Source organism: Parasteatoda tepidariorum, chromosome 7, assembly GCF_043381705.1.
Source record: "Parasteatoda tepidariorum isolate YZ-2023 chromosome 7, CAS_Ptep_4.0, whole genome shotgun sequence".
NCBI lineage: Eukaryota > Metazoa > Arthropoda > Arachnida > Araneae > Theridiidae > Parasteatoda > Parasteatoda tepidariorum.
This window is the reverse complement of record NC_092210.1, coordinates 24,592,988-24,614,533: the sequence shown is the minus strand read 5'-3', so window position 1 is coordinate 24,614,533 and position 21,546 is coordinate 24,592,988. Positions and strand designations below refer to the sequence as shown.

The following is a 21,546-nucleotide window of genomic DNA, read 5'->3' as shown; positions in this document are numbered from 1 at the left end:
TTTTCATAAACAGCGACTGCAGTAGCTTTTTTCTTTCATATAAAGAGAGGTAGTTTTTAATTAACAAAAGCATTATGGTATGTTAAAATAATAATATTAATTAAAAGGAATTATCAATTCAGATAACGGAATGAAGGCAGTTTTAAAAAGTTAAATTTATCTTTCAGAAATATTTCTGTGAGACATTTTTTGTATTAAAATGTTGAAATGTGCTTTTTTTAAAAATTATAATGAAATGTTTTAAGTAGCGTTTCTGAAGNCCCCCTGTCAGCATAAATAATAAAATCACGAACCCCCCTCCCCCGCACGTAATATTCAAACGGCCCCAAAATTGAAACAATCATTGAAATATAAGGACAAATATAAGAAATATTGTTGGATAAGTGTCTAAATTAATTTTTCCTAAAATGATTTGAGCAACAATGCTGGAAAAAGAGAAGAGTTAATTTGAAAAACAGTTTTTCTGCTATTCTCTTTAAATTGTCATAATTTATTCTCAGTTTTTGACTTAAAAATTGCATCAAAATATCAAATAATAGTTTGGAAAAATGTTTTGTTTTCGCTTAAACAGATTTATTTAATCGAAACCGCAAAAGATTCTGTTCATGACGAATTGTCGTTACAATGAGTTGTGCTCACGACGAATTGTCGCCGATGCAAATTGTGCTCAAGAGAGTGTCCTAGCGAACAATTGCAGTATAACGAATTACCTCTGCAACGAGTTGTGATGCTCACGAGTAATTGTCGCAGATTCAAATTGTGCCCAAGAGAGTGTTTATATCGAACGATTGCAGTATGATGAATTGCCTCTGCGACGAGTTGTGATGCTCACGATTAAATGTCGCAGCCGTGATTGAGTTTACGTTGAAATGTCCCATGATCACGGCAAATTGTGCGCGAAGATTTGTTGCTACGATGAATTGTGCACGACGGAATTGCGCATAACTGTGATGTCTATTTTATAGCCGTCGTTGAACAGCCGATCCGATTTTACGACTACTAATGTTCAACTCCGTAGCCTTGTAATTTGTAATTTTGAACCAATCCAGAAGACAAGGAAGCTCTTGGATCTATAACCTCAGAGATATGATTTGTTATGGAAACATACAGGGCTTTGAGACTCGACAGATTTAACGTGCTATGCTCACTCACTATTTACTACACGGGGAGTCTTCGGCCGGCGAGGATCGAACCCACGAACTTTTGGCCACGAGCCCTACCAACCAGTCTATCCCGGCCCATCTGTGATGTCTATTGACATCACTGGACATTATACGCAGCCAATATCTCCTTTTTCCAGAAAATCGCAGACAAAATACGCACATGTGTCACGGGTTGTTGTCCATGAAAAGAAATCAGGGCAGACAGCCCTTGGAAAACCAAATATAAAGTTCTATGACATCAGTCACAGTTTCTTTTTTTAAATTACGCAGGAATGTGCATAGGTGGCTGGAAAAATTTCTTATGGGTCCCAGAAAGAAATCTATTGCTGGTCCTTTCCTCAAAGTATATAAGAAAATAAAAATCATTTTCACATTTTGTAAAATTTTTGAGAAGCCTTTATTAAAAATTATTCTTATGTAGACATAAGAGTACTCCCAGCAATTTTATTTGAAAAAGAAACTAATCGAAAAATAATGCATTGTTTGCAAGGAATTTTAATTGGTCTTTCAGCAGTCCCGTGGTTCAGGACCATTGTCCCCGTTTTCTACCTCTTACAGGGTGCGTAGCCAAATTTTTCAAAAACTTAAAAAAAAAAAACCTTGTAAGAACTCAAAAAATATTTTTAATCACTTTCCAAAAAAAAAAAAAAAAAAATCAATCATAATTAGGATCTGTGCAGTAACAAAAAATATTTTCTCCTATCGTTTAAAGTATCGTAAAAAAACGTAAATCAAAAATAATCACCTTTAAGCACTTTTTAAAAACGCTACGCACTCTGTCTTGATTACGGCCTTGCATGTAGACGTCCAACACGATACCTTTGTCGAAACCATCAAATCATGACTGCGATATAACCATGATCGATTTTTCGGACATTTGGAGGAGGAAGCTGCAGGTACTCGGTTCCCACCACGTACAAGTACGTAACACGGACTGGCTACTTACCCTCAAATATCCAGTAAATTGCCCTTATGTAAGAAAATTTAAGTGTTCTCAGTAATCCTCATGTAGGATAACCTCACTCTCCTCCAGTTTTTTAAAAGAGCCACTGTGACAGGTATGGGTACAAGAATTAGAGTATGTCTAGGACATTCTTGGGAAAGCACTTGCTTGATACCCCAGGTCCTGAAAACAGTGTCGCTGAATGAATGGGTAACAGGAATGCATAAATTGCCTCGTTTTTTGGACACAATCTAAATCCAAGATCCGTATAACATTGCAAATTAACTAAAACGGGTCTAAATCCGTTTTTTAAAATTATTTTTTTATTCGATTCAGTAACCTGTTTCATTCCTTTCAACTTCGAGGGCTGTTACATTAATGTAATTTGCGTGCGTATAATAACTGCTGTATGGTTATTTTGTCTGAGTTACAATAATTTGTCTTATTACCCAATTTTATTTCAGTTGGTCTTCTAGTTCTGGGGCTGCAGACGAAGCATAAAAATTATTTTAATTTTAAACACTAGTGTAAAATACTCAACGCATTTTATAAATTGAGCCCATCCGAGTATTTTTTTTCTTTAAATTAACTTGGAATTGTGCTTAGCCAGGGAGAAGAAAAATTACTTGTAGCGGAAGAACTGTGGTTAAAGTTAAAAATATATCGATATTAGTTAATATAAATAATATAGAAAGTCTAGAAAATACTATTCAAGCAGAAAACAAAAAAAAAATATATAAGATATGTGTGTTAGCAAGACAGCACTTCCGCGCGGGACACACTGCCTGCCAACACACATGAACTTTTCTGTTGTCAGTGGTAATACCAAAAACTGACTGTGCCCCCGAGGCCCGATAATGAAATAAGAAAAAACAATTACATAAACAGATATAATAAGTTAGTTTTTATAAAAAAATATAAAAACTAACCATTACGGGAACAGGACCAAAAGCTCCATAATACATCAATAAAATCCATATCATGAATTAAATCTATATATATATTTCTCTTACACGGCGACAAAAAAAGCCTCATTACAACTCCCCGAATGGCAACGGCCATGATTGCTGCCAAAAATGTCACATGCCAAATCTAGCTGAGGTGGCTCAACATATAGAGCTTTTAAAAACGGAAACTGAAATAACCAGAGAGAGCATTCTCACCAAATGTTTAGTTTCTGCAAGTTTTTCTTTTGTATGTCAAAGTTCTGAGACTTATACTTATGTTTTTAACAAAGTTGTGAATCGTTCACGGTTATTATTTTTTAAAAATATGTTTTGTTTATGCAGGTTTTTCCATTGCAATTCACTTATTTCAATTTTAGTAGACTTAATTATAGCCAAAATTTTAACCTTTTTAAAGAGTTAGAAGTTTACAGTTTTAGAAATTTTATCTTAAGATTTTATACTATAGCACATTTCTAATAGGTTTAACGAATTACATGTCATTTTTCTGAATTCAAATTTATTTTAATGACTTAGTATTTACTAAAAAGATGCAATTTTTTTTTTAAAAAAGTTGTTATATGGATTTGAATGATTGTTTTGAATTCTTAGAATTTTGTGCATTTGCAATGTATGCATTTGCAATGTTAGTAACGAGCGAAGCGAGCTTGGTTTGCGAAGCAAACCATATAAGATTGCGTTGCAATTTTCGGGGGTTGGCGAGCAGGGTGCGCAGCCCACTAGTTGCATAATAATTTCCATGGATATTTTATGGAGTTTCTGGTCCTACCGTAATGGTTATTTTTTATACTTCTTAATATTTTATTTTGTAACTGCTTTTTCTTACTTGTTTATCCATTATGGGGCCTCGGGGCACTGTTAGTTTTTGGTATTACCGCTGACAACAGAAAGGCTCCTGTGTGTTTACAGGCAGTGTGTCCCCTGAAGAAATGCTGTCTTGCTAACACAAATATCTAATATATATATTTTTCGTTTTCTGCTTGAATAGTATCTCTGACTTTGTACAAAAACAAATTTGGTTTCAGCTACTTTAAGCTCGTTTCCATTTTGATTTATTATTTTACATGTTATTTACATTATATTGTCTTTTTCTGAATTTGTAATTCAGATTCATACTTTGATTAGATTTATATAAATATGATATATATTTATAATTTTTAACCTTTCGCGATTATGTACAAATGAAACACTAAAACTTTAAAATTCATTCACTTTAAAACCAATTCAAAATTTAAGAAAATGCCAAGCGTTTTTTTTTCTCTTCATCTTAAGTCGTATAAATACATGGATGCTGAAAAAAAATATATAATTTTACTGAGATTAGTTTTTACTTCATATGGAAAAACCGTCAATATAAACTATTTAATGATTTCAATACATATTCGAAATTTCAACCAAATGAGATTTCCTTGCTCATTTTTATATCTGTAAAATACGAAAGGCTGCAAAAAAGAAAATCAGTTTCACAGGTAGTAGTTTGTGCTAGTGTAATTAATGTGGCGCAAAAGGAAAAAAAAAACTTCAATTTACACATAAAATAACGCAAGAACTAATTTGTCTCAATAATATTTTGATATCAGAATGTTCTACATCTCAAGAAAAGTGTAAAATTTCATATTGTTTAACTTAAAATTTTTTTGAGTTATTGGAGTTGGAAGCACACTATGAAAACTTTCATAAACAGCGACTGCAGTAACTTTTTTCTTATAACGAAATGTAGTTTTTAATTAATAAAAGCATTATGGTATGTTAAAATAATAATATTAATAAAAAGGAATGATCAATTCTGATAACGGAATGAAGGCAGTTTCAAAAAGTTAAATTTATCTTTCAGAAATATTTCTGTGACGCATTTTTTGTATTAAAATGTTGAAATGTGCTTTTTGTAAAATTATAACTAAATGTTTTAAGTAACGTTTCTGAAGGAAAGAAAGAAAATCGTTTCTGCAAAATGTATTTATGCGTGTAAGCATTAAAACACTGTGCAATAACGTTTCAAATATTCTTGCCATCAAATTTTAAACAATAGCTCCAAAATTGGAAAAATTCTAGAAACGCACACTTAAGATGTTTATCATTGTAAAAAACATTTCTTCCAATGCTTCATTCATGTCATCACAATATTCCTTTTTCTTCTATTTTGAAGGAAAAAATTACGACATAAATTTAAATGGGATATTTTGAATCGTAAAGGAAACAAATTGTTAATTTTTCTTTTTGTAACTAAATTAGATTGTTTTGAAATATGAGATACACAAATCATAAATTTCACAAATCAAGTATAAATGTACGAAAAAAATATACATGCTTTGTATTTCTATGAAAACAACATTTTGTTTCTCAACAAATTTACTGGGCAATATAATATTTTTTTACTGGCTTTTTGAAAAATCGTTATTTTAAATCAAAACTTAATCATATCCTAGTTTGGTAAAGAAGTAAGCATATTTGTTACTAGTACAGTAATTTTAGAAATATTCATTATTCGTTTTAGTGAAGTAAAATCAAATTAACAGTTATACAATTAGTGAGAATTTGTTTCAGAAAAAAAAATATTAAGGCAAATTGTGGAATATTATACTTTTTAACTTGTCAAGATAACGACGAAACGACTTTTGAACGACTAAAAAGACAATTGTAAAGTTTCAGACATTCAAAAAGTGAGTTATCTCGGAATTATTGTCTCATAATTTTTCTCGGTCATAAGGTCATCTCTCTGAGTTTGAATCACGGTCAGAGTATCTTAACGATTTCGAACAATAAAATTTGTAAAACTGTACAAACGAGAGATGTTATTGTCATATAGGAATACAATGCTAGTGTATGTAGTATAGAAGAAACATGAGAGCTTTGACCCACTTTTCTTGAAAACAAATTTCTATTTTTTTAGCAGAATAAAATTTTAAAGTTAGGATTATTTGGTAATTTACTATGTTTGCTAATATTCTACTATGTTTTTCATTCGTTTATATTATTATTTATTACTTAAACTATAAACTACCCCTTTTACAGTGGGAGAAATAGCAGAGATGTCACAATGTTCCGGCTACTAAACTGCGCAGTGGGGATAACGAAAGATCTGTCAACGTTCGGACTACTAAAGGATTCAATTTCTCAGTTATGGTAATCTGTCGGAGGCCTTCTTTTTTCTAGGTGGTGTTGCTAGTAGGTGGTTTGACTAAATAAGGGAATAAGGACCCTGTGCAGTTGAGTCGATCATCTGGTGCTGCAGCAGATTTTCAGTTGTCTGCGCATGAATTGGGACGATTAACAATTATTTAGTTAGACAAGGCTGGTTTGGGCCGGGATAGCCTGGTTGGTAGGGCACTGGATCCATATTCAAGTGGTCGTGGGTTCGATCCCCACCGCCCGAAGGCTCCTCGTGTAATAAATGGTGATTGATGCACGTTAAAGCTGTCGGGTCACAAAGTACTTCATGTTCGCATAACAAGTCATATCTCTGGGGGTACTGATCAAGGAATTTCCTTGTCTTCTGGATTGGTTCAAAATTACAAGGCTACGGAGTTGAACATCAGTAGTCGTAAACCCAAAATTGGGTCGGCTGTTCAACGATGGTTATGAAATAAAATGTAAGGCTGGTTTAACCCACAGAAATTAAAAAGATAGTGAAACCTATATAGCAGTAAATAACTATTTAAAATAATGTTATTATATTCAATTATTCTTTTTTTTAAGAAGTATCAAAAATGTATTTACTCATGAAGGAAAAAAAAAACGAATCTGAACAGAAAATGTCAAATGAAATTAATTTTAGTTTATATTCGTAAACTGAACAACTGAAGAGAACTCTATTATTCGCTTTTATTTTTTGTTTGTTTTTTGGCTTCTTAATATTTTGTGAAGTATTTTTTTTATGTTGTATGAGTTTCGACTTTCTCTTTGACATACCAGAATCCTTGATTTGGTGCGATGGGTCAAATCTATTAGACATTTAGTAAACACATTAAAATAGAAAATAAATGTTAAGAACAGGTTTATTGGATCGCAGTACATTAATGTATATTTATATCTATATATAAATTTTAATGACCGGTGGAACAAAAGTAAGAAATTTGCTAAAAAGAAATATATATAATTTTTTTAAAAAAATTAAAATATCGCATGCAAATCACATGATTTTACCTTCAGATTTTATGACTGATAGACAAAAGCAACAAATGTTTCTGCTCTATAACATGTTTCAAACTGGGTGATCATTCGCTAACTATATGTTTCAATATGAAAAAGATTGGATGGGCCAAATCTTACACGTTTCTCCTCCTTCACAAATTAATGTTTAATGTTATTATTATTTATTATTTTTAAAATAAACTAACTATTTTGTATCATGCAAAAAAACTTGTGCATTCCAAGGAATAATAAAACAGACAAAAACTACAAAAGGCACACACTCTGTTTGAAAAAAAAATATACGAATATTCTGTATTAGTATTTCTTAAAAGGAAATGCTAAAAAGATGCTGTTAAAAGAGATACATAAAATTCACACAAAAAAACTGTTAACTGGGAACAGGCTTCAAGCGAATAATGTCCAAATGTTGCATTACACACATCTCACCTGCAGCGATCGGAGATGATGCAGAAACAGATTCCTTTGTTTTTGGTAGACTAGATTGTTTATTGTCTGGTACATCGACAAGAAGACTGTTCAGTAACTCCTCTAATCCATCGATAGTTTTATCAACGCTATCGTTAGTGCCAGGCGTAAACATAAAAGACTTGGCGACATCGCATTTTGGCGACGCATATGGCGAGTTAACAGCAGAACTCAATCGCGAATATTTGCTAGTTTCGGGATATGAGTCAGCAGGCGTAGAATCCATGGATACCCTAATATGGCGTATTTCTTCGTGTCTTGAGCAAAACGGTTTGGCCGATTCGTTTGTTTTAATCAATTGGCTGGTAAAGTAAGGAGTTTCGGACATTTTAGAATCATTTTTCCAAGGATCTATTTTGACAGATTTGTAACTGTTTAATGGCGAATTATTCGCAGACTTAGGGTTGACTAGTTGAGAGCGGCACTCGGACAGATTGTCAGTTGCTGATTTGCTAGTAGGAGAGTTCATTAGGTTGGATATATTTTCAGAGAGTTTTTGAGCAGCCATTTTTTTCCGGTGAGAGTTATCTTGCTGCAGATGCAAATTTTCATAGAACTCTTTTTTGAGCCTTATTGAAGAGGTATAATTGTCGGATGATTTGTTATCTAATTTATTAAATCGCTGGCAATTTACAGATTGAGGATACTTGCTATCACATGACCTCAGTTTTTCTTCAAGAGAGCTCAGTTGAGGCATTAAATCTTTAAATAGTTCGTTAATAGAGTTATCTTTGAGTTCTTCAATATCTTTTGGCTTAGTTGTATTTGAGGAATTGTGTTCTTTTAAAAATAGGTTTGAGTTTATATCTTTTCCGCAAGGATCATCAAAATACGTATTGCTTTCATGAATAGATAGTCGTCTTGAGGGCACATCTTTATTTTTGGGAAGGTTTGTAGATTTTTTAGTGAATAATTTAGAATCTTCTTCACTAAGGGATATATTGGATAGACTATTTCTTTCTGATAAATTATCACTGCTTAATTTCAAACTCAGATAGACATTTTCTAATTCAGCCATCGCACTGTCTAGGTTCGCTGTAGCTGACGAGCTTTTAGAAAGGGAATTTAATTCATCATTAGAATGCTTAGAGTTAAAGGATAGTTTGTCATTAGCATGATCATCATTTGGGTAGGAAGATTTAGTCTTGGTTGAGTTCATCACATTTCTTTCAGCAGAAGGTTTACTCTTATCAGCAATTTTTAGATTATTTTCTAAATCTTGGAGCTGCAAAGCCAGATCTTCATCTATGTTATCTTTTTCTTTTCGCTTTGAATTATATTCTATTTTACATCTAGATGCTAAATAGGGCATGCTTTTATTATCAGAGAGCATTTTTCTTCTTTCTTGTGAGCCATTCAATAGTATTTTACTTTCTAAATTCTTAAAATCGTCCTGATTATTAACATTATCAGAATTTCTTCCATTATTTAGTAAACCATGATGTTTGAATTTGCAAATGGGTTTACTTCCAGGCGATAAGTAACAAATACACGCATCTTCTTTACCAAAAGGAACTTTCCATTTAGCCCAAGACATAGAACTAGAACTTTTTTTGTTTTCGAGACTATTGAACATAAACTCGCGCCTTCTTTCATTTTCTTCAAACTTGTTTATCAAAGATGAATTTTCATTCCTCAGTGGGATCAAAGGAGAAATATCAGGATTCGAAGAACAACTTTTGTTCTCAATATTTTTGATTTGACTTAAGGAACACGAATGGTTACTATTTGTGGTTAAATTTGAGCTACCAGCCGTTCCGAGAACGGAGCAAAGATCATTCAGCACTTTTTCATCTACAAAATCAAAATTGCTACAAGTTTTTCGTCGCGCGTTAAATAGTTCTCTTGCTTCAGCAGAGTTGTTCTGAGATTGGAAGGAATTCTTAGGATTTCGAATTTTCACCTCCAGTTTAGGACTTTTATCAGACGTTTTGGTTTGAGCAAAAGAAAGATTATTTTGTTGGAACATATTCTTTTTATCAAAATCATTTTCCGTGTGTGACTGTGTTGTGGTATGGTGCTGAAGGAAGGATTTGTTCATGATTGAGATGCTCTTTGGCGATCTGGGAGGCGGGGTGGGAGCTTCTCTTGACCTTTGAGTTGGCGATGCACGTTGGCTAAACTCAGAGCTCCCTAGTCTGGAGTCTGAAATGATACTGGATATTAGAGATTTCTTCTCACATAGATTTACATGTTCGATGGATGTTGATTTTTCTTGCGAGAGAGAGCTGAACTGAGCTAATTTTATTTTATCAAAGAAGTCGGATCCACTTTTCCGTTTCTGTTCTTCCTCTTCAATATGTCTAATTCGCTGCTGTACAAATCTTGTTACATTTTCTTTGGATGGAAAATCACTGAAATAATATTTCTTTGACGCGTCAGGAACATTAGGGGATGGACAGTAGTCTGTTTTAACCTCCAAATTATTAATTTCATTGTTCAAACGATTGAGTTTTTCGAGGTGTAGTTTGATACCATCATCTTCAGGATTCAAACACAAACTTAAATTGTTTTTTCGATCGGCTTTTTTAATAGCCCACTCACCATGAGATCTCCGTCTCAACCTCTTTTCGTTTCGATACGATCTAGTTTTGACATCCCGAACGGTTCTGTGAATACCGCCGTCACTATTGTATCTGGTCAAGTTTGTTCTAGTTTCGTCTTCTGAGGAACTATTACCATATTTTTCACGTTCTGCTTCTACTCGTGCTTTTATAGCGACCAGCCTTTCTTTTCTCGTAAGGCTATCATTGGAACTACGAGATGACCTTTCCATACTGTCACTACTGCCAATATTAAGACGTAGCGTATCCACCGGACTACGATGTCCCTTGGAATGTTCATTCACCTTGAATGAACCCCCGTTGGTGATAGTGCGAGTCAAAACACCGTAGTCGGCATTCAATTTTGATTCTGTGTTCGCCTTCTTTACATTAGACTGCGCACTCGTTTTAGTTGTCTTGAGCTCGTTTAACTTCGTGTCGTTTTCGTTTGTTTTTGCCTCTTGTTTAGAAACCTCTTTCTTAGGTTTGGACGAAGGTTTTGGTTTCTGGTACTCTAGCGAAGAACATGAAGTGTCTGAACTTAAATCCGTTTCTCTGCACTTAGATCCTGTTGAGATGGGGAGGCAAAAGATATTCTGCCTGGATGTTTTCTCTTTTGTGAAGATCTTGCTTTTGCGACGAACTCTCTCCTTCTGCTCGAGGGCAGCGAAGATAAGTCTATGATCGATTCCTTCTCCTCCTGCTCTCGCGTAAGATGGAAGACTCAAGCTCTTTTGAACAGGAACAACGTTGCATTTCCGCTGAGGACCGCTCAGGGTGGCTGCCTCCATCACCATGCCAGAGGCATCGTATTTGACTGCCAAACTGAAAATAAAGGGAGAGAAAATTATAAGTATTTTAATACATATATAATAGCAAAATAATGTTATGGAAATGGAGAAAAAAAAGAGCACATTTAGTCCTTAGACTGCGCCTCTTCTGGTCTGTGTTAACTAGGGGCCGTTTGCATATTACGTAAGCATGTTTATGGCAACCCTGACCCACCCCTTGTCAGGAAAAAACAACCAAATCACAAAACTTTCTCCCACGTTTATGTAAGAAAGTCACAACACCTTAACTATGAATTTTGCTTTAACTTTGATTTTTGTCGTAATCTAATTTTAAGAATTTTAGGATAAAATTCAAATTGAAGATGCAACTATTCATAAAACAAAATTTAATTACATAACATTTTAAAACTCCATGAAGAAATTTTTTTTGATTTTATTTTTTTCTCAAATTTAACTTTTATTTCATATTTAAAATTTTTCCAAGAGTAATTTTAAAAAAAATTGCTACATTTTCCTTATATTTTTTTAAAAAAAAATGAAAATATGAGGATAAAAGGTTTTACGTAAGCATTGTTAAAACCCATTTCCCCTCTTGTCATTAAAAATAAGCACAACCAAAACCATTTCCCTCTTTAGTGCTTACGTAATATTTGAACTGTGCCCAATGGAAATCTATGCATTATATGAATTCTAATTCCCTATTTCTTAAATAGCTATAGTTTATATTCATGAAACTCGGTAATCAAATCTTAATTCTTAAAGTTTGCGCAATTGTACAATATTTGCATGGTTTGATAATTAAATTTTGATACTAAAGTTTCAATAAAATATATTTCGGTGAATAAAATGAAACCAAAAATATTCCAAAATTTTAATTAGTTATTCAATAATTAGGAATTGGCTTTCAATTCTCCTTCGTTTCAATTTTAAGAAGAAGGCAAAAGATACAATCTGACTTTAAAGACACCATTAATTTCAAACTGTTACTTAAACGCTTTAAAAATAAGTAAATAAAATAACAATAAATAAAAACTTATTTTTGTAAGATAGACGGAAAGATTTTCGAAGCCTTAATTAATTAAAGTCGATAATAAACATAGCAAAATTGAGAGTAACTGTTTGAACAGCTTTAGAAGAACTTTCCATATTATAAACACTATTATTTATAATACTTACTTACTTTCCCATTTTTAAACTGTCGTGCTGCACATTTGCAAAGGATTTTAAACAGTCTGAGAATTAATCAACTCACTAACAAATATTTTATTAAAAAAAGAAAAGTACTTTAAATCAGTGCAAAATATTGAATCCAAGTTTAATAATTTAATTATCCATCAATAAAACAGTTTCCGCTTCGTTATTTAAAGGAAACAATTTATTTGCAAAATAAACATTTCGTGATATGGCATTGTTTAATCTGATATCATTATTGATTACTTGAGTTATAAAATTGATATTGAAAGTAAATAAAGATTAATCCTTGATTACGCTTTCAAGGAGAAATTTGGGATAAATGAAACTTTTGTTTCAAAATAAATCATTAGTTAAATAACAAAATAGTAATACTTTTTAGAGCGCGTGCTCTGATTTAAATTAATTGCAGTTAAACCTCATTAACCTTGACAATTTTATGTAGAGTTGTCTAACAAATTGATAGCAAAAATATGAATAAAATTAGACTGAATTTACACTTTTAACTCGTTTTTACTTCTCTTCTCTCCATTTTTTCTCGATAAAAGCTCTTATATCCTGATGTTTATGTATAAGAAAATCCGTTTTTAAAGAAAAATAATGTAAATTGGCATTGTAATTTAGCGCAGCTCACAGTCTATTGCAACAGAATAATTTCTAATTTGAAAAGCATTTTGATTTTCTTTGTTCCCTTCACGTGAAAATTATATTTCAAAATGAGAAAAAAAATTATGTTTTGATTCGCTTTTTTTTCATTTAGGAAAAAAAATCAAAGTGAAAAAGAAGACATTTTATACGTGTATTGCTTCATTCAAAATAATTATTTTAAAGGGAAAAAAAGAGCACATTTTTTAGGTTTTTATGGAAACTAAACGAAAAAGACATACTCGAGATCAACATGTCAAATATTACATCCCGTTCTTACATCACTTTCTTCAACTCATAAATTAAAGTAATAGTAATAAATAAATAAAAATACAAATTAAAAAAAATTTCAAAATTTTTGATGCACCCAAATATATAACCGTACATGATTCTGAAATAAAATTCAATAGTTTTAGTCCTTAATAAATGTTGTAAATGTTTTTAGAAAAATGTTATTTATAATATAGTACACCAAACAATCTTGGACTTAAGACTTGAACAGAAAAAAAGTTTGCTCTTCAGGTTAGCAAGTAATAGTTTTTCTCTTGTTATTGAATAGGAGAATGGTGTTTTTCTTTTGTTATTGAATGGTGTTTTTCTCTTGTTATTGAACAAGCGAATTGCATAAAAGATAGGGAATCGGCTTGTCGAGAAATAACACTTTCACAAATTTGTGCATTTACTAGAGATGAGATGAGCCCGGGTCCATCGCGGACTCGNAAAAAAAAAAAAAAAAAAAAAAAAAAAAAAACGGAATCGTGACAAAATTTAAACAAACGTTTAGATCCGTAATTAAGTATAAAAAAAGTAAACTTTTAAGGTATAAAAATTTAGACGATCTGCTTTTATCTTCTTCTTTTGTTCGGTGCTTTTGCTTTGTTCTCAACCAGCAACATGGCAAACAGGCTAGCAGAGCAAGATTCTAGCAAAACAAGAGGCTAGCATTAATGGTCAAATAAGATTTATTTAGCTCAAAATTTTGATTTTCCTTTTTAATTTTTTGTTTTATTCATATCGGAGTTTAAGTTGGTTCAGATATTCTCTTCGCTTTTTCCTTCACAGTTTGGCGATAGAAAAGTTTTAACTCATTTCCTTGTTCAAACATCAAAAGCCGAGATCGCAAAATTTGCCCTTTGTCCAACGTATATCTCGGGTACGGGTGGACTCGAATTAAAATTCTTCGGACTTCCAAAAGCGAGCCCAAGCTCACCTCTAGCATTCATCAATTAGTGCCCAGGTANAAAAAAAAAAAAAAAAAAAAAAAAAAAAAAAAAAAAAAAAAAAATCTACAAAACAGAAATATTAGATAAAGCCATGAAGCCTCAGTGACATTTTTCCTCAGCATAGTTACTCACACTGACCTAGAATAATGAAAAGCGTCAAAGCGCATATAAATAAGTTTCTATCTACAAATAAATTCCATTCCGTAACCTCTGACCCCCCGCATCAATGGAGCGTTATGCCACATCTGACTGCTCAGGAAGTTGATAGGAGGGAGAAAAAAAAAACTCTTTTTTTTTCATTCGGGAATTATTTTGCGACATCCCCTTGTCGTATCGTGTCATTCTAGGGATGTTCGAAACGCAGCTGCGAGCTCTCATCGTATCATATAGCTTTCAGGCAAAGGAGATCTGGACAGTATCTCGAGTATCGGAGAGTTTTATGAGAGAATTAACTTTGCGGGAGGCCCCTGCGCAAACAACATTCAACACTTCCGGAATGATTTGTTACTTTGCTATGATGTTATCAAAATACATGACCATAAACGTTGAATGAAATACGTTTATTGGATTATAGGTTAACGGGAAGGCAATTTACATTTAAAGAAAAGAATAAAAGAGTATTGTTCGATGTTCAATTATCATTTTCTACACTTATAACCCTTTGACGCAAAATCTTTATTAAACGCATTGTTGTTACTCTTTTTCATTATTTTATACTAATTTAGGTCAAAATAAGTGGAAAATATTTTATTTTATTTTATAACCGTCGTTGAACAACTGACCCAATATTTAGGTTTACGACTACTAATGTTCAACTCCATAGTCTTGTAATTTTAAACCCAATCCAGAAGACAAGGGAACTCCTGGATCGAGTATTGGGAGAAATTTGCCTTCTAGAAGGACTTTTTTTGATGGAACTAACCAGCATTTGCGTTACATGGAGAGGAAAACCTCCCACGATTAGTCTAACGGCAAAGGGACTCTAACCCGTGATCCGTCTACCAGTGAGGATATTCTACGTCAGCACTGTGGTAGATGAAAGCCAAATGCGGAATTCGTTTCGACCAACCATTGCTGGGATTCGAACTCGGTTCATCTCATTGGGGGGCCTCCCTGGCTGAGTGGTATCGCTGGTCCAAACGCTCTGTTAAGCGTGGAGGTAGCGGGTTCGAATCCCGCCGTAACTCTGGATGTGATGTCTTTCTCTGAATTGTTCTATCTGTATTTTCTACTTGACAATGACTTATAAGCCTATATTGAGCACACAAGTCAGCAAATGTATATAATTTCAATAAATAAAAAACATCTCATTGGAAGGCGAACGCTCTACTCCCTGAGCCATCACGGCTCAAGTGGAAAATATTGAACGAAACCAGAATATGGTAAAATTTACCGGGTTTATGGCTCTATGGGAACACCAAAAAGCTCGGTCATTTTTACCGAAACGCCTTGGTAATGATTTTGGTAAAATTAACAATGAAATATGGTCTGATATAATATGTGATAAACTTTGGTGAAAGCGTGGTAAAATCTAGTAATTTTATCACGATACCTTCGAGAATGGCACAATTTCATTTTATTTTCTTATAAATGAAGAACTATAGTTTCGAAAATCAGAATTTTTGGAAAACCTTTACCAAACCAACAGAATCATGACTAAATGATTAGTTTATATGTTTTATGTTTCGGTTTCATTAACCAGAAGTATGGTTTCCTTTTTACAAGAAATGTCATTCCCATACAGTATGGTAATTTTACTAGAATTATTTTTCTCCGTGCGAGATTAATTTAAAAATAAAAGTTAGAGGTGGATTAATTAAGAAACAAAAAATATATATATTTAAGAAGTGTATGCAATTGTTAATTGAGCTTGAAAATAAATTTAGAAAAGTATTACTTATTTTTTATTTGTATCCTTAAATAAACTACAATAAATCTGGTAGGATTGCAGAGCTTATTGCAATTTGTACATCTTCAACCGCCACACCTCCACATAATCTAGAAAAGAACATCCGGGAGCCTTTTTCTCAACTTCCCCCAAGCACTTTTCTATTTTGGTGTGAGCGAGGGGCCCCCTTCGAAACATTTACTTTTCTGCCGTAAATGTGTTCGCTAGAAAATTGCTCTTGGAAGAGTGCCCGCAGTGATACATACAGAAAGAGTTGAACCTTTTCACCAACAGTTCATACCTCTAGCAGAGAAATGACCCCGGCCAGTTCTTCTTCCATGAATTTCAAGATAGCTTAAATGCATCATAATCTAAGCCAATTTGTCAATTATTTTTATTTTTTTAAGTGTCGTTTCTTGTGTTCCATTTACCCACGTAATATGTAAAACAAGAGTTGATCAAAAAGAACGTTTTCATTTTGTTTTCGTTTGGGATGGATTTTATAACCCTTTCAAGGGCACCAAAATTCGGAAGGAAGTCTTAAAATGTAGGAAAGCTATACTGAATTGATTGTGGATACTTCTTGAAGTATTACAGCAATTTGTTTTTAAACATGTAAATTTTAATAAATTTAAAATATTTAGTGATAGGTAATTACACAGGAAAAAAGTAACAGCTATTTAATCTTAAAGTGGAAGAAAATGTTCTTTATTCATACATATAGCATATTAGCCACTATAGCAGACCTTATCCTGTACCATATATTCCACAATATAATATGGTAAAAAAACGTGCAGTGAGGCGATTGAAGCACCATTCTGATCACATCGCTAGCACAAGCATGCTGTTAGTCAGGAAATTAGAAGAACTTTAATCTCCATGATCCCCTACTCTCAACAGGCTGTTCCGGGATTGATTTACTTTATTTGGTATATTTGTGAAAATTTAGTTATTATAACTTTATTCACTTTGGAAAATAATTGGCAACGAAAGAAAATATATCTGTATGCCTTATCCCCTAAAAAAACTTTGAATGAATGACAAATATTGGCCCAATTTTGGGTTTACGACTACTAATGTTCAACTCCGTAGCCTTGTAATTTTGAACCAATCAAGAAGAGAAGGAAACTCCTGGATCAGTACCCCAGAGGTATGATTTGTAATGGGAGCATGAAGGACTTTGTGACCCGACAGATTTTACGTGCATCAGTCACCATTTACTACACGGGGAGCCTTCGGCGGTGGGGATCGAACCCACGACCTCTTCGACATGGGCACAGTCCCCTACCAACCAGGCTATTCCGGCCCTAGCTGTCAACAGTTGTACCTTTTGAGGAAAGGTTTTCTTAGTGGCTAAAAAAATAACAATGGCATGTGGCCGGGATAGCCTAGTTGGTAGGGGGTTGGGCCCATGCTCAAGTTGGGATTTCGATCCTCGTCGGCCGATGACTCCTCGTATAGGAAATGGTAACTGGTGCTCGTTAAATCTGTTGGATCACAAAGTCCTCCATGTTCCATTAACAAATCATACCTCTAGAGGTACTGAATTGGAGATTGATCGTTCTCTGGTTCAGGTGAAAATTATGATTTGTGGATGAATGAATGGGCCCGCCTTATAAACGAATTGTGACGTGTGCGTGGCTGAAGTCGTATTCTTGACCATAGATAGCGCAACTGAAACACAAGAAGCGCACCCTCTGCCTAAAATATGCTTGGTTTCATTAAGGAGGCTTGCTGGATAGGCAAGTGACATTAGAACCAACAACAATAGCGCGGACAAATAAAAAGCAGAAACTTTTTAAATTTCATCAGCACTTAAAACTAGTATCATATGCTTATCAGATAAACGAATTAGAATTTTTTTATATGTATAGTGGTTATGGAAATAATTTTAAATCAAATTTAGCAAATATAAAATAAAATATGAAAGCATAAACTTTGCAACTATTTCAAATATAATCTACCAGGAAAACCAGAGGAGTTATCAGCTAAATATAGATATGTTTGCGTAGGCAATTTTACAGAAACGGACAGCAAGATTCAACATGAAAAAGCAATCAAGCATGTAATTTCAAAAGTTATAAAAATTAAAAAAAATGTTCGCTTTATTTTGAAGTCAAACATTTTCCATTCAACACCATTTATCTTCTGGCACACACGCTGTTAAAAATCTCGCTGCAAGTTGTAATACTGTTTAAATTTACTACAACCATGAACTGATTTTTTTTGAAAGTGCAGAGCATACTTCACGAACTCAAAAGTTGGAATAAACTCATTGTAAGCTTACACATGCAAATTAGATTTTTTTCGGGGTTCGTTCCAAAAGGGTTCAGGTAAAATCTGTTCGAAATTCTTTTAAGTGTAAGAGAGTTCTTGAAAATGATCCAAGAATGCGTGAGTGTTATATTTTTTATGGTAAGTGACGATGCTTAACTATTTGTCAGGAAATCGGCCGTGATGTTTCCTGTTTCGAACTTACAGTTACATGGACTTTTCATGTTTAATATCCAGGGCAAACAGTCACACGAAAGGGCTAAACTATAAGTAATAAACGTTACTGTGAAAAAAAAGTAAGTTAACTTTGAACAGTTGCGTTGTGAGAATTTAAGCGACGTTGAAAGAATTACGACAATTATGTCGCTTTGCATTTTCAAGATTAAGTACATGGTGAGTTTTATTTAACAATTGAAGCAAAAAATTACCACTTTTTTATAATCATACCTAGATAGGCTATCAAAATTTTAAAAAAAACCATTCTAGCACATTATATTAAAAGTTATTTGGTAGGATTTCGTGTTTTTTGCTTTTGTTACTAAAAATAAACATTGAACTCTAAATTAAATGAAAAATACTGATATGAATACACAGTAAACAAATCCGGATCAAATTCTGGTAAAAAGTACCGGAACTCAGGGTGGCATACCGGATCATATAGAGACATTTCTGGTAAAAATAGCATAATACTGGTAAATAAAACTAAAATATACGGTACTAAAACCATTCATTTGATAATTTTTCCGTTCATGTGGTAACTGTTTACCAGAAATTCTACGTTTCAAAATTATGCTTCCTGTTATTTCCAGATTTAGTTAAAAAGCTGAAAATTAAATGTAACCTAATAAATGGTTTTTATGCTATGCTATAGCACATCATGACTAAGTTACCGAATTTTATCATACATTATAAAGCCATTATTTATAGTTACTTTCAGCATAATGTTACCGAACTGCTTTGGTAAAAATTACTGAGCTTTTTGGTGTTCTTATAAAGCCAGAAACGTGATTAATTTTACCATATTGTGGTAGTTTTGACCACACTTTTTTTCTACTGTACAATGTGCTCATTTTAAATATTTTTACTTTAATTATAATGTGGTAAGTAAATTTCTAGTTACTCCCCCCCCCTTGTCACAATTTCTCGAAACCCATCCTTTCCTCAAAGCGTGACGTCATCTATGGACGAGCACTATCTATTGATCAAAAAATGTAGCGTTGCCCCACTAAAAATAATCTTAAGATTTTCTTAAGAAATTCTTCAAAAATTTGAAGAATTTCTTAAGATTTAACTCTATCTCCAAAATATCTTAGAATTTTGGCAGACATTTTATAGACATTTCGAACATCTTTAATGTGAATTAAGTTCGTCTTAAGAAATTCTTAAGACAGTTTCCCGAGTTAATGTTACCTTAAAACATCTTAAGATTTTTATCAGTTCACACGAAATTTGTCTTATGAAATTTTTCGATAATGATCAGATCTTAGTATTTGTTTAATTCTCTGAAAATTTCAATAATTCTCAATTTAAAGTGTATATTTTAAAGGTTATCTCCTTTTATTTTCGTTTATGAATAATACAAAATAACAATAATTTGAAATTGAAAATAATAATGCGTTATTTGACTTGTATTTTAAATGCTTTAATTGACTGTTTTTGTTAAAAATCAACTGGTGCCTACAGAACTTAATCAACCATTACATCAATTTTTATCAACAGAAAACTCTAACATCATTAAAATTTTAAAGATTTGTAATGGTTTTAATTTGCATGTATAACAACACCAATCAATGTATCAAAGTTTCTAGTTTCAAGGACAGTGAATACTATAGTAAAACAACTAATCAAAGAATGAAACTTATTTACATAAATTCAGAAAAAGACAAAATAAGTAAATAACATTTAAAATAATAAATCAAAATGGAAAAGCGCTCAAAGCAGCTATACCCGAATTTGTCTTAGTCAGAAATACGAAGAATATTATAAGATATGTGTGCTTGCAAGACAGCACTTCATCAGGGGACAGACTGCTTGCCAACACACAAGATACACACAAGGTAGTACCAAAAACTGACAGTGCCCAGAGGCCCCATAATGGATAAACAAATAAGAAAAAGCAATCAGAAAAATTGAAATGCTAAAGCAATGAAAAATTAATGACAAACAAACACGAACTTGAAAGTACACAGAGTAAGAGTTAATAATGAAACGCCCACATATAAGAAAAATAAATAAAGATTAAGTTACAGTTAGAATAACCAAATCAAAATAAAATATAAATTGCCAAATCATTCAGAAAACTTAAGAAATAAATCAAGTGCTGGCCCCTTTTGAAAATCTTGAAAAATGAAGCAAAAAACATTTAATGAGTAAAATTTTTTAAAAAAATTGCTGCCATCTATATGCTTCAGGAACAATTCAGGAATAGTAAAACAACCTTAGAGTACAGAAACAATTTTACTGATCCTATGCCGAATTTTGTGATTGCTTAAAAGAGTTTTTCTTACTACTCCTGAAACCATTACTACTATAGAACATTCATTTTCAAAACTGAAACTGATAAAAACATATATATATAGAGAGAGAAAGTTCCATTACTTTAAAATAACGAATCGATAACTAAGTTTTAATTGAGACCAAATCAGTAATAAAAAAACATAAAAGTTGCATTTTTCATCAGTCACAATAAACATTTATAAAAAAGAGACATTTTTAAGTAGGTAATTATTCAAATGAATGTAATGGTCGTTCCACTTGAGATTTAAAGTAGAATATAAAATTAATGTACTTGATCTCTAGAAAATAAACATGACAATATCAACCAGCAATTTAATAATATTTTAAAAGTTCCTGGCAAGTTAATATCGTGAGTCACCATGTTTGCAACCCTGTATGCCTTTATAAAGCATTTTAGGGTCATTCCATGTCAAATCATACAGGATTTTACAAAAATGGCACCCACCGTCTCAGATTTTGATGAAAATTTGTACACTTATAGAATTTTTTGGGCTGATTTCAAAAATATCAATTATATTTAAATCGGTTAAGGGGTTTAAAAGTTATAAGCATTTGTATTTTTGCCAAAATGGCACATTTGCCGCCATTTTGATTCATACATCAAAGGCTATTAATGATTGTAACTCACCTTATATTTGTGATAGAGCAATAATTTTTTTTTTATTTTGTTCAGAATAAAGTAATCTGTCATATAAACACTTTTTTTTGCAAATAAGTATCTTACTTATTTAGTAAATGGGTCTGTTTTGCAGTTTTTTGATCAACGGAGTTGAGTAACTTCAGGAG

At 32.6% G+C, this 21,546-nt stretch overlaps 1 protein-coding gene across 1 annotated transcript in view; it reads right to left on the bottom strand.

Annotated features, from left to right (window-relative positions):
- Positions 1–12,358, bottom strand: part of LOC107441251 (uro-adherence factor A) — a 42,691-nt gene extending 30,333 nt beyond the window's left edge. The window contains exons 1-2 of the mRNA XM_071183741.1: positions 12,203–12,358; positions 7,593–11,056 (exon numbers count right to left, since the gene is read on the bottom strand). Of these exons, the coding sequence (XP_071039842.1) occupies positions 7,593–11,056; positions 12,203–12,210 (3,472 nt within the window). The 5' untranslated portion in view covers positions 12,211–12,358. The remainder of the gene's footprint in view (positions 1–7,592; positions 11,057–12,202) is intronic.
- Between the last annotated feature and the right edge of the window lie 9,188 nt (positions 12,359–21,546).